General features: G+C 35.8%; 1 protein-coding gene across 8 annotated transcripts in view; it reads left to right on the forward strand.

The window, feature by feature from the left end:
* The window catches only part of LOC150081336 (uncharacterized), a 290,310-nt gene that overhangs the window by 155,443 nt on the left and 120,530 nt on the right, over positions 1-14,337 (forward strand). For all 8 annotated transcript variants that reach the window (XM_090379683.1, XM_090379684.1, XM_090379685.1 and 5 more), the window contains one exon: positions 12,979-13,578. In XM_090379683.1, coding sequence (XP_090235809.1) covers positions 12,979-13,578 — 600 coding nt within the window. The remainder of the gene's footprint in view (positions 1-12,978; positions 13,579-14,337) is intronic.

Consider the following 14,337-nt stretch of genomic DNA (forward strand, 5'->3'; position numbering starts at 1 on the left):
TAATTAGAATTGCTGTTTAATAGAATTAAAATTCAATTCAGAAACGTGATCACAATGAACAGCGCTTACTACACATCGTATAGTGAACGGTACTTTACTTAGGCGACTCCATCGTAATGTGATTTGATTGTATAGTAAACCAATTATAAAGCGGGGGTCCATTGTATTTTTAACTTTTTTTTTACGTGAAACTTCGGATAATTGGGGCAGCCACTTAATCGGGCCAAAATGCACTAGTCCCGATGTGTTCCAATTAACCGGAATCGACTGTACATGGTGTTTAGAATGAAAAACAAACCACTAAATATTGATTTAGACGTAACATACAACTTGAAAGGGTGAACGAAACCAAGTTTCTCGGAATCTGGCTAGATGATAAGCTAAGTTGGGCAAAACAAAGGGATAACCCTACGAAAGAAAAATTCGTCATTAGCGGGAATACTTGCCAGGGTGTTTCCTTCCCTTCTCAGACTAGTATTCCTTTCTTTAATTCAGCCGCACCTCACCTATGGAATCATCTCATGGGGTACCACCAGCCAAGAAAACCTTGCGAGAATCATTCTCAATCGATGCGTTCGTTCAATTTTGGACCTTCCCTGGAATGCATCGGTTAGTTCGAGATACAAGGAATTGAGACTCCTAGCATCTACCAGCTATTGCAGAAAGCCGAGGCGATCCTTGTTTACAATGCTTTGAAGACACCAGAACTTTCCCCCTCTCTTCAGATCCTTTTTCATAACCATAGAAGAAGAAGAAATATCGTACAATCTAAGAAATGAAGCCGACCTGAAGGTTCCGTTTTTCAGAAAAGCGGTTAGAAAAGTATAAAATACAGAGGTGCTAAAACCTGGAACAAACTTCCTGCAAAAATCAAAAATGTCACTTCACTAAATCAATTCAAGAAATTACTAATTGAACACATCACCAGGGATGTCTAATTCAAATTACCTTCCACTCAACTCCTGGATTTTAAAAACACCAACATGGAAATAATGTGCAAATGTTAAAGGAAGCAGTTGGCAAATAGTTTGTAAATTTCTGTGCAGTCATTTCATCATTTTTCTCTTCTCATTTAATTGTAAAAATGTTCACAATGATATTATAAGTAGTGATGCTTTTCTAAGTTGTCTGTAAATAAATGTTTGTTGTTAGTTTGTTATTTGGTTTTTTTGGTTATTTGGTTATTTGGCATTAGCAACTAAGGCCATATTGCTCCGGGGATATGCGATGGTCATTCCCTGACCTTTCTGCATCCTCCGTATTTGGTGGGCACAGGCTCGAACCCCGGTCTAATCAAGAAGCGTGTGCTACGCACTGCTGCTCCTGCCCACCTGGCTACAGAGGCACCTGTAAAGAAATGTACAAAAAACTCCAATTTATTTATGTCTTTTCTGTTGAACGTTACCTGTACAATTTCAGAACTGTATATTTTTCAACGGTATATTTGTATATTCATCGTTTTTTTAAGGGAACACCTCCTAAAAAGCCATTGGCTTATGTGTTCTCCTTCCCTTTTTTTTTCTGTTATCTCCCAAAAAAGTTTAACATAAAATAGTGATAAATAAATTATTATTATTATTATTATTAAGTAAAGATCCATCTTTTAAGAAACAAGGAGCCTAAAACTTTCCCATTGATATGGATTAAAACTTTTAACAAATAGAATATTTGACTAAGTATGTAGAATATCAGCACTCCGAACTCCCATAATCAGTGAAATTTTACCATTTCATTAGGAAATGGTAAAATAGTTAGGAGATGTAAGCTGATCCGAAACATAATGACTGTTTCATAAACCTAAAAATATTTGATATTATTCAATATTTGATAATATCAAATATTTGATAATATGTTAATATTAGATACTTAGCCAACTAAGTTAGAACAGGAAAAACTTTTCCACTATGTCAAATAAGAGAACGTAATATTCAGAGACCAGTAGTTCTATCTGAAGATGTGGAGATACCAGAATTAGCATACTATCCTTGTGAGTATTAGTCTCATTGGTGAATCCAGGTTTGGATAAACACCCTTGAGCTTATTCTTTGCGGAGAATCCAGTTACATTCACCTTAGAAAAGTAACCATCATCATCATGGGCTTTTGGCTGCCTCCATTACCATATCATGGGTATGTCAAATGGCATGGGCTTTTTCCTTTTTTTTCAACCAGTCACTAATCCATTCAAAGAAGCAGGTGCCCATGCCTTATTCTGGTCACCTAAAGGACAGCCAAGGTCAAGGTATAACTGCTAAATTTTCTGAATGTCTGCTGTGATTTTACACCATTGTGATTCAGTTATGAAAGAACTGAACACTTAGCAGAATTTGTGGGATAATTTTAGTGTTTTACATTCAATTATTTTTTTATATAAAACTGCTTCTGACCTTTTAGGTATTAAAAGGTCAGAAGCAGACTTTCGAGGCATGACAACGAATGTGCTTCAGTAATAATAAATAAATACTTATATTCACTAGTTGTACCTGGCATAACATATGTCATCAGCATCATATCTTAAAGGTTATTAATTAAATATCAACACATTTTATTTATTTATTCATAAATTTCATTATAAACACAATTAAAAATTTCATTCTTCTCAGATGCAACACTTAATGAGTCCATTGATCTAACTCTTGAGAGACCAACGTATAGCTGCCTGTGACTGTTTTGGAAGGTATAAGCATATTCTTTCAAAAGTCTGTCCCTGTGACTTGTTGATGGTCATTGAAAATGTTAAATGTATAGGAAACTGTCTTCTTTTGAATTTGTATCAGATGGAATTAGAGGTATGCGCGGTATGTATCTAAGTTCAATCCATCTATTAGGCGAGCCTCTACGACATGTCTTAGTAGATGCATAATTATCAATCTTGTTCCATTGCAGAGTCCCCTCGATGGCATAAGATTCCGTAGTAGCATGATTACACCACCTATGTTCAGTTTTAGCTCATGAGGAGGCATTCCTGTTGGTATTAAGCTGTTGAGAAATTTGTCAGGGTATGCCAGATGCTCACTTGGTTCATTGCTTGTTACAGTATCCACACTTTTGTAAACAGTCTCTTCTCCGAGATTACAGTCTATCACTTTGTTGTTCAGTTCCAAAGAATCCTCATTTGTAATACTTAGTATTGCTCTGCCTTTAAGTTGCTGAGCTGTAACAGTGTTGAAGTTAATGTCACCATAGAGTTGTTCTACAGGGTCTTGTGTGTTTTAAAAACAGGGTGTAGGCATACTTATAGTTGCACCACTTCTTCCCTAGCATCCTTCTAATAGCCGGTCTGAAAATTCCTTCTCGCTTGCTATTGTTCGCATATTACGTGTAAGTTTCAGTACATGAAATTGGGTCCATAGCCTATGTTTCTTTATACAACTGGCAACTGTTAGAGATCTTGAGCCTCGTAGTATCACCGGTAAGACTTGCCTGAAGTCTCCACCTAGCAGTATAACTTTCCCTCCAAAAGACTTGTCTAATCCTGTCAGATCACGCAGTAGTCTGTCTACTGCTTGAAAGGCGTGAATGTGAGTCATTGGTGCTTCGTCCTACCTTATCAGTTTTGATTGTAGAAGTGCCTTAGCTTCCTCTGTGTTTGGCTTTAAATTGCATTTTGAAGTTTTATTCAGAAGCAGAGGTATCATGAACGTAGAGTGAGCAGTTCTGCCTCTTGCTAACAGAGTTGCTGCAATACCTGTAGACACAAGAGGAGTAACACTCTCCCTTGCCACATATTGTGTGTAGTATAGTTGAGTAAAGAAATGTTTTTCCAGTTCCAACCGGACCATCTAAAAAAATAAAAAAAAACAGTTATGATTAGCAAACACTAATCATAACTTTTTTTTCTGTATATGGCATCAAGAATAATGTCAAATGCCAATTTTTGTTTGTTGTTTATTTTTCTGTATTTGCGATTGCTCTAGCTTGTTCTTCCAAAATGTCAGATGATTGCAAATGCAGAGGTGCTGTCATCATTTCAACAGCTGGTAGATGCACTTTTTGAAGGCTGAGACCATAATTTTTCAACACTTCATTTATTTCTGCAAGAGCATACAAAGGACCAGTTTCTTCAGAATAATGTCTTATGAAATCTTCACTCATGCCCTGCTTATGTCTTTCCCATAATTCAGGTACATCTTCTGGGTCTCCAAATCCACATATCACTGCAAACAGTAACCATATATAACTTGGTGTACATGCTTCGATTGCTTCGGAAAGTGTGCCATGCCATATCCTGTCTCCTTTCAAAAGTCCATGTTCTCTGCAAGCTTGCTGAAATGTTTCACAGAGTTGTCCATTGACTGTTCGCAAATGCTCAAAACTTGTAACTCCTTTAACTCTTGTTAGAAGCATCCACAGATAGTAGCACTCGCTGTCTTGAACACTTACAACAGGCATACATCCAATAACACCATTTCCACCTCTTTGCCTACATTTCCATTTGTCTGATTTTTTTCTCAAATATGTAATACTTTGGTATCTCTGCATAATTGAATTATGTTGCTTCCATGTCTGTTCTGTTTAATTCAAACCATGCTCCAAGCATGGTCTTTGTAGACATTTTCCACTGCATGGCCTCTTCTTCTCTGCCCTCTTGGAAGATCACTTGCTGTTGATCAGATAGGTGCACTGCCAATCTTATAATGGAGTGTGACTTCTCCGACATCAGAAACTCATTCAAACGGCAAGTTGCTTCAGGTGTGCTAATGTACCATCCATCTAAAAAAGTTTGAATCTCATCAAAGACCAAAATACTGTTGGTACCTTCCCTCTGTAATCATAAAGATGCTGCATCATAACCTTTATAAACATATTTATAGAAGTACTTTACACTCTTCATAGAGGCACACACACTTCCACATTAATGTGCGCATTGAATTTCTTTGACAACCATGGATTATAAGGTACAATCCATCTATTGTCCACGTCATACTTTCCTATTTTAAAAGCAGGTCCTTCTCTTCTCTTATATATTGGATAGCCATTAACATTCTCTTCTGTTGTATCTCTGAACCCTTTCGGAAACCTCTTACTGCACATACTTTCTTTCATGCATGGAGATCGTCCATCGAGTGTGCTGCAGCGACCATGTAGCATGCACTCTGACAATTTCAAACAACCTTGGATTTGTTTTTAAGCATGGTAGCTGTGCACTTACGACTCTGCCAATGTCATCCTTTGAGTGCATTTTAGAATCTGTAGACAGAGTGAGGAGTATGTGCACATGTGGTAGTCTACGTTTCTGGAACTCTATCACATAGATGAAGACTATCATAGTACCAAAATGATTTCACTTGAGAATGTCGTCAAGGAGTTATGTCTGGTCTGGGTTCAGGTTTTTGCTTTCCTTCCATTGCATTCATCATCTCAAGCCAGGCAGGATTGCAAGTAAATGTAATGAATAGATCAAGTCTCCCAAACTTTCGTACAATTTCCATAGCATCTTGATAGTTTCGTTTCATGTATCTTTGGAAAGTCAAAGGCAGAAAGTCAAAGAATTATCATCTTCCCTGCTCTCAAGTTTTGGTTCTGAGCTCTTGCTTCTACTGAATCCAATAGTCCATGGTACATTTCTACTTATAGCTTTCTGATTATGGCATAAATAATTTAATCTAGATCCTTCAGTCTTCACATAGGCGTCTACAATGTATTGCTGAAACAATTTCCCACTTCTATGAATTAGGCTAGAACCAGGTCTCAGCGGAAGTCTATAAGCAAAGAATTGCAACTGTGTTACTCTAATACGTTTTGAGGTTCTTTCTCTTCTGCATGTTGTAGTTCCTCGTGCCAACTACCCTCTTCGCACAGGAATAGCAACGGATACACCATAGGGTCTCCATTATTGTTTAGTGGTGATATAATTCTACAGTAGTCACCTGTGGGATATATGCATATGTCTCTATTTGCAGGTGGTTCCCCGTCTTCTCCAACAAATATTGCAGAAACCTCTGTTTTGGATGTAGGTGCATTATATCATCTCTTATCTAAGTCTGGGGTCTTCTATAAATACCATGCACACATTTATCGTTGGATTGGCCTGGGTTATTTAATGTATTTGTTTATATGACTCAGCAAATGGGTTGCAAATGTTGCAGCATCTTATACAATTGTTGCATTACTTCAGCCGTACACCCTTGGTTTGATTGTTTTTCAAGCCGTTTTGTTGTTGCTTCGGCAGAATCGAAAATATAAAGTTGTCCATATCCTGGCTTATTTGCCTTGTTTGGACTTAGTGGTGAGACCAAATGGTAAAATCTGGCCGTGTATTCTCAGGCGGTGATTTAATCTCTGCTCCCATTGATGCGAACAGCATTGCTGAGTTGTACTCTTGTATATGTTCTCTGTAGTTATTTGCTTCACGTGTATCCCCCTGTAACCAGCTTTCGTAGTAGAATAGGTGTCTCAGACAGTGGGTCGAGTGAAAGTTTTCCATCACAACAGCATTTAGTATATTTTTCGATGTGTTTAACCCAGCGTTTCCCAAACGTTTTTAGTCATGGAACACTTTTCATTTCACAATATATTTACGGAACACTTTTAATCTCACAATATATTTATGGAATGCTTACAAAATACAATTGTAGTGGGAGCAAAGAACTGTTTGCTAATATTTTATTTATTAAATACGATGCACTGTGCATCAGGAGCATCTTTATTTCAAAAATATGTAAAGCCGAAATTCAAATAACTGTCATCATACTTTCGTTTTGGTCTTTTATTAGTTGGTTCCTGTTTTTCACTTTGGATTTTTTGGGGAACAAAAAGCTGTGATTGTTCATCCTCGCTTTGAAGTGTGACACAATATTGTGTTCGTTTTCATCGACCACAGTTGCAATACTAGAAGTACTTGCTTCTCGTTTTAAATTTCTTTTTTCAACCACAAATCCATGGTCAATTATTTTAATAATAATATTTCGAAATACCGATAATTATCAAAAAAAATTTATACAAGGAAGTGAGTTTAGTTATGATATTGGCTCGCTTCCACCTCTCTTTTAGTCTGTGTACTCCAGGCTAAATCGCATATGAATGGCATATTAGACCACTACATGCTTACTTTTTTTGTAGATGGCATTACCTTTACGCATACTTTTCTATGCAAAGCCTGCTAAAACAAAGTGTTCCATGGTTTATTTAATTATTAGTCTATGTCAGTATATTAATAACCGGAAAAAAAAAATGCTAAAACTTATAATGATACAAAAGTGGTGTATGCTACAAATATGCAAAATTTATTTATTTTATTTTTTAAATTATTAATTATGAATTTTCGTGGAATACTTGTTCACATCTCACGGAACACTAGTGTTCCGCGGAAAGCTGGTTTAACTCATGTCCCCACTATCTTGCATTGCAACACTCACAGTTGTAACACATATTTCCTATGTCGTGCTCTTCCACATTAATTACAGCCTGTTGATTATTTGCATCCATTATTTCTATTTGATTAGTCCTACGGCGTTTTGCCCGTCTTCTTATTTCCAATCTTGCTTCTCTTTCTTCAATGTTTTCTGTCCATCTTCATAGTCGTAGAGTCTCATTTCAGTTTCTTAGTCTATTAGATCTCTCCCCTAATGTTTCATTAGAGGAATAGATCTAATAGACTAATAGAATTTCTTCTACATTTTCTCAAAGTTATTACACACTGTTCAGCCCTTTTTACACTTCTTAAAACTTAAATTGATTGTTTTCTTGTCTTTTTTTTTTTTTTTTGATGAATATATAGAGTATTAATTTTGTAAATGGTAAAAAAGAAATTGTCATTGTCATCTTCATGGTCATCGCCATCGTCTTCTTCAATTAAAAAAAAAAAAAAAAAATTGGGCAGCATACTTAAGTTCTATATACAGCCAGGCCTTGCATAACGCGAGTTCGATTAATGATTTCCAGTTAATGCAATTCCCCCCCCCCCCATGTGATAGTTGAAAAAGATTTGAATCGCATGTTAAGCTTACTGCATGTCGGACGGGCAATAAACAAACGTTTGCCTGCTGTCTGCCCCAGTGTGTTCTATTTACCATCGGAAGAAGACGTGTTATTTGTTTGTCTCCTGCTAATAAAGTCAACGCAGACTTGCATTCTAATTTTTAAATGAGCCAGATGAAAATGTTACCGCGAAGGAGATAGCGGTAAAAGAACTAGATGAAATCTTTCGTATCGCAGAGAACCTCAAACCTTTTGTTTGAGGTTCTCTGATATTTATTTCGCCAGGGCCCAGAGAAGATTGTTGTCAGCTATTGGAAATTGATTGATGAAAAGAGAAAGTCAACACTGTTCAAATGACTCTGTTCAATTATTTCCATAACAAATCGTTTCTTCATTGTGTATTTTATGTCAGAGGTTTCCAAACTTTCTCGGTTCACAGCACCCTTAGTGTCTGTAATTTTTTCACATGCACCTAGACAAAAAAAAAAAAAAACCCAACAGTTCTGTTTATTAAGTAGTTAGGTCCAAACAACTTAAATAAGAAATGTTGAAACTGTGAACTACCTCGAACTAGTAGTTCGCGCAGTGTCCGACAGATGTTGAGTATTGCTGTGTTTCCCCCAAAAATTTAAAACATTCCATGCTGCACAGTTTGGGAACCGCTGTTTTATGCAATGAACATTTAATTCCATAATTATTTTCATTATCTTTTACATGGTATATAGTTAAAAAGTTATTTAAAAGGTATTTTTAAAATTCTTTATGGACATTCCTGAAGGTCAAGGACCAATTATAATTTTTCCTATTGATCATTATATTCGATTAACGTGTTTCTGTTTTGCGTGATGCGCTCACAGGACGAATTAATTGCGTTAATTGAGGTCAGTCTGTATATAGATGTAGGCTGCCCAATAGGTATGTGAGTGGTATAATCAATCTCATCATGTTCATATAATCAGTAAAAACTAGCATGCTAGAAGAGGAAAACTGAAAACAGATTTAGAATTCGCACCCAAAGAGCTATCTGGTCTAGATTATTATTATCCCCCCCAGTGAAAAATACTTGTTGATCTATGTTATTGTTTAATTGGAAAAGTATAACTGATAAATGTTCTTTTTATGTTTGGGGGCGGGGGTGAAGAAAATAAAAGAAAAATGTAGTGCATGCCTGTGCTAATTTTGCATAAAGACTTGGTTTCAGCTTAGCACCATTTTATTTTAACAACTTCTTGCCCATTTCTCAAAAAACTGATTGATATAAATGCATGCACAGCACATCTGCAAACATAAATTTTTGTGACTATTCACAAGATGATCAATAGCAGGTTTCACTGTTAAGTATTCAGGTATTAGGATACAGAGGTGTATCCGATATATTTTGTGAATATAGTTTATATTGGAGGGATTCATAGAATACAGGATATGTTTTAGGTGACTGTTAGATATAATGTGATCCCCCTTGCTCCAAATACAATCTTCAATTTGATTTTTAGGATTATGTTCCATCCATTGGGTATGTTTCACATACTGGTTGATACAAGTCACTCCAAAGCTCTCCCACAGGTTCATTTTTGCACTCATGTATCCCTGGCTCCAAATACAATCTTCAATTTGATTTTTAGGATTATGTTCCATCCATTGGGTATGTTTCACATACTGGTTGATACAGTCAATTGTATTTGATGTGTGTTTTGTGATTGGGAGGAAGGTATGATACAAGTTACTCCAAAGCTCTCCCACAGGTTCATTTTTGCACTCATGTACCTTAGTTAGTAATTTCTGAGAAAGAAGAGTGCCCTCATTCTTTATATAAGCAACTAGAGTAATTACTCCAACATACTGGAGTAATCTCAAATTGATTTGAACAAGATAAAACATCTATAAACTACTTAGTTGCACTTTAATCTAAGTTTTTCTTAACTGTCTACACTTCACTTGTTAACTTTGTATCAGCTTTAATGTGAATTATGAGGTAAGGTAGATAAGTTCAATTTGATAGAGAAATTTTTTACTCCCCCTTCTTGAAATCCAATTATATGAAAATGCTTTTTATTGCACTGTGGGGAGTTGAGCAGCATTGTTTTAAATGCCCTTTATGGTTAGAAGGAAGTTAAACCTATATTTAGTATAGGTGAAGGCTGAACCTCTGCAACTTTTGGATTGGTAAACTTTCATCTTAACCCTTACAACACGAGGACTGCTATCTGTTGTTTTATCCAGATGTTATTTGTTTTTATTTCACTATAAATATAACAGTCATGTTCAATCTGCTAATCGCTTCACAAACATAATTTTGGTTTTATTTTAAATGAATTGCAAAAGAAGCCCCATGCTTTAATAATAAAAAATCTTGTTTTTACTCATGACCAAAGAAGTTTCCAATTAATTATTTTGACAATGAATGTTATAGTTTACTGTATTTTCTGCACTATCTCACTTTACCTCTCTGTTACGTCAGAAGCATTATTACACAAGGTCAAATCTTGTTTTTGCTTGATTAAAAAAATTTGCTCCGTTATTCAGATTTCCTCATTTCAGCTGCAGGTGCTGAGGTAAGTACTCATCTTGTCATAGCATAATACTACTGCTGAATAGTTGACAACATCCCGGAATGTTTTACACATAATTTGAAACAACCTGTATGCATTAGTGGTTCCTTTATTCTTTATGCAGTGCAAAGGCAAAGTATTACAGCAAAATATTATTTGTCCAGTCTGATCTTTGGATTACAGTTTAAAAAAAATAAATAAATAAAATAACCATTTGCAGGTGAATATTGAGAAATGTATGTTGGAACATTTTTTCAAAGAATTTCACAAATCCTCTTCTATTCTTTAAATGATCACATTTTTATCATATTGGAAAGCTTAAAGGACACTTGAACCTGTTGATGATTGAAGTTGTGTGGAGCAGAACATTTTTGTGGTCAGCTGGATTATCTTTAATTGTGGATCAGCCAGTTTAGCAATCAGCCATTTTGTGAATCTTTTAACTAGTGTAATTTGAAATGGATGTAGCAATATTATAACAGATAAAAATTAAATAAACTATAGTTTATTTTGTTTCAATAGTTTTTCAATTGGAGTTTGTCAACGGTTAGGAATTTTAATTTCTTTGCATAATATTCCAATAAACTAATCTCGTGTGGAAAAGTGCCAATATTTTTTTGATCTGGCTGAATTGTTCTTTATTTACTCTTAAGCACCGACTATATGCCAAGGATACAGAACTAAAAGTAATATCTAACTAAAAGTTTTTAAGGGACTTTTAGTTAGATATTACTAAAATTGTTTTAAGAGAAACTTCAGGATATTTCACATTTAGTGCACAATTTTATCTTTTAAAAGCCGTAACCAGTATAATTTGACTGAAAAGCAAATGCATATATTATTGAAGGATATACACAGATTGTGTATGCTTAAAGGTGTCATATTACGGTTCCAATACTATCATTTTCTAGGAATCAAGAGATTGTTACTACCTTATGTGCACCAGGCTGAAACTCAATTCTGGCATACCATACCATACTCTTTCCTTGTTAAGCTGATCCACTGCCCTGCTGTCTCAGAGGCAGAGAAAGCAAGGATCATTTTAAATGAGATGCCAGGAGTTATGTATTGTATTTGGTTATACTCTGATCACTCAGTAAGTCATTGAATTCTTGCTGATTAGAAAAATGTGGCACTTTAGTTGAACAAGCTTCTGAGATGTAATCCCAATTATCCTGTTCACGAGATTCATCACCCATTTCTGAAGATCCTTTTCTGGAAGGTCTTTGTCATACAACTGGAGCAGTAACAGATGGTATGTTAGAGTGCACTACAGCTTTTTGTCCTGCAGACTTTTCAAACTTTATATCTACTATGTACAGATAGTCATCATGGTGGTTTGTGGGCTCTCTCTCTCTGTGTTCTGGATAGACCAAAGGCATATACATATAACTACAATTTAACGATCCCTGTAATGTTTACCTACAACTACAACAGCAGAAATGAATTGCCCACAACGTGGCTTGATCACTCATAGGCATTCCAAAATAGGCTTCATGTGTAATGCAAAGCTTGTTGCTATCAGTGATGTTATGCTTTGCCTGCTTCAGGCCTATATAATATCCACAGACTTAGCAGGATGAGACTGCAGATAACTTACACCTTTTGTTGTTAGCCATAGCAAACGGGAAAAATAAAAATAAGAGAGAGAGAGAGAGAGAGAGAGAGAGAGAGAGAGAGAGATGAATATTACAGGCTCTTATAACATAGTAGTGGTATGCACTTACATAATGATGCGTGAATGTTGCAAAAACATAAAACATTCATTTGTTGCCAATATTGGCCCTATAGAAACAATTAAATATAAACTTTTTTTTGTTACATAGTGTAATTTAAAGTATTAAGCCTTGTCTATCAAAGAAAACTAATATAAAATAAATTTAAGAAACACATTAACTACAAAATAAATACAGAAAATTAATTAATGGGGTTATAGGCAGGGTGCTATTCTGCTCCTATGAACCTAACTACATCCATTACCTTATAACTCTATTAACAGTGTTAATTAATTTGCTGCTGTATTTATTTCTTGGTTCAAGTGTTTTTTAATTTAATTTAAAAAATATAACCACATTTCCATTTCCCATAAACAAGCAAAAAAAAAAAAAAACTCCTAATATAGGCACGTGTAGATGTTTCTTTAGATCAGATCTGTAATATAAGGAATAGTTTTTTTTTTTTTTTTTTATACCAAATTTTTATTTTAAATCCTTTGTATTTTAAGGCTTAGTATGGTTATGAAATATGGAAAGAATTTGGACATTAAGCTTTGAAAGAAATGTTCCTTCATACTTTTTCAATATCCTGAAATGTAGAGGTGATCCAGGCTACAAGTATGTGCTGAAATATGGTGTTGAATATGAAATTATGCAAAATTAATTTCAGCATCATAATGAAGTGCCGTGTATCGTGGTAAAATTTCTTAGTTTATAAGTAGTAGTTGGTACATATTGTACCAAGATTCTTGTCTCTGTAAAGCAGAAGCCAGAATGCCATCTGCCTGCCTGCAGGTCACGGAGCCATTCCTCCAATCGAAGTGGATCATCACATGCTGGTCATTCACCTAACCGTAGTCGGAGTGGATCGCTACCTTCTCAGCATAATCGAGTTTCCCCTCAGTGGAGTCATTCGCAACCAAGAAAGTCACCACCTAGGAAGAGATCAGCATCACCAAGACAAAGTCCATCACATCGACATGCGAGATCTCCACATCGTCAGAGTCAGTCGCCTACACATCGGCGAGGTCATTCATCCCCTCATCGAAGAAGCCATTCTCCTCCACATCACCACAGTCATTCTCCAACACATCGCCACAGCCATTCGCCTCAGCATCATCGAAATTCACCTCAGCATCGTCGTAATTATTCACCACAGCACAGACGAAACCGTTCTCCACAGCACCATAGAAGTCAGTCTCCCCAGCACCATCGCAGCCGATCTCCTCCTCAAGTTCAGCACAATAAATCTCCTGTACATAGTCATTCACCATCACACTCTCCTCGAAGACATTCCCGTAGTCCCCAACGGCATATTTCTCCACCACGAAAGAGGATATCAAGGGAAAAGTCTCCGAGACGTAGTCCAGCTCGGCCTCGCTTTTCACCTTCAAGGTAATGAATATATAATATATTTTAAAAGTTTATCTTTAAAAATTGAACATTCAATTTTTTGGATTAACCATCCTGCCAAGTGCAGCTTACTTTGGTTCAGCTTTAAAAATAATGATTTATTTATTTTTTTTTTTTTTTGTATGGTTAACTTAAAATCCTCCCCCCCCACCTTTTTTTAAATGAAGTCAAGACCTGTTTTCAGACAATGTTTTATCTCCAAACTGTTTTAGTAGGTACTTGCAAAGAAATGGCAGTCTAAATCTGGAGAAAAAATAATTATTAAAAAGGTTGTAATTTAAAAATAATTTGTTGGAACAAATATGTTTGTACATGATACAGTGTAAATACCACTCTTGATAAACTGCCAAAAAAAAAAATTGCAATGCTTATTGAAAACCTGAGAAATATATCATCAGGAAAATATCTATACAACCATATTAGCTAATGATAGTAGACAAGTGGCGCCTCCGTAACCAGATGGGCAGGAGCGGCAGTGCGTAGCACACGCTTCTTGATTAGACCGGGGTTCGAGCCCCTGACCACCAAATACGGAGGATGCGGAAAGGTCAGGGAATGATCACCGCATATCCCCGGAGAAATATGGCCTTAGTTGCTAATGCTCCTAAAAACCAAAATAACAACAGTAGACAGCTGGGTAAACAAATTGCCAGAAATATAAAATCAGTACTTTTTAAAAATGTATTGTCTTAAAGTCATGGTCTGAGTTTGTTAGAGGAAATAAATATATGCTAAATGGTA

Source organism: Mastigoproctus giganteus, chromosome 8 (genome assembly GCF_048544385.1).
Source record: "Mastigoproctus giganteus isolate SK-2022 chromosome 8, ASM4854438v1, whole genome shotgun sequence".
Taxonomy (NCBI): Eukaryota; Metazoa; Arthropoda; class Arachnida; order Uropygi; family Thelyphonidae; genus Mastigoproctus; species Mastigoproctus giganteus.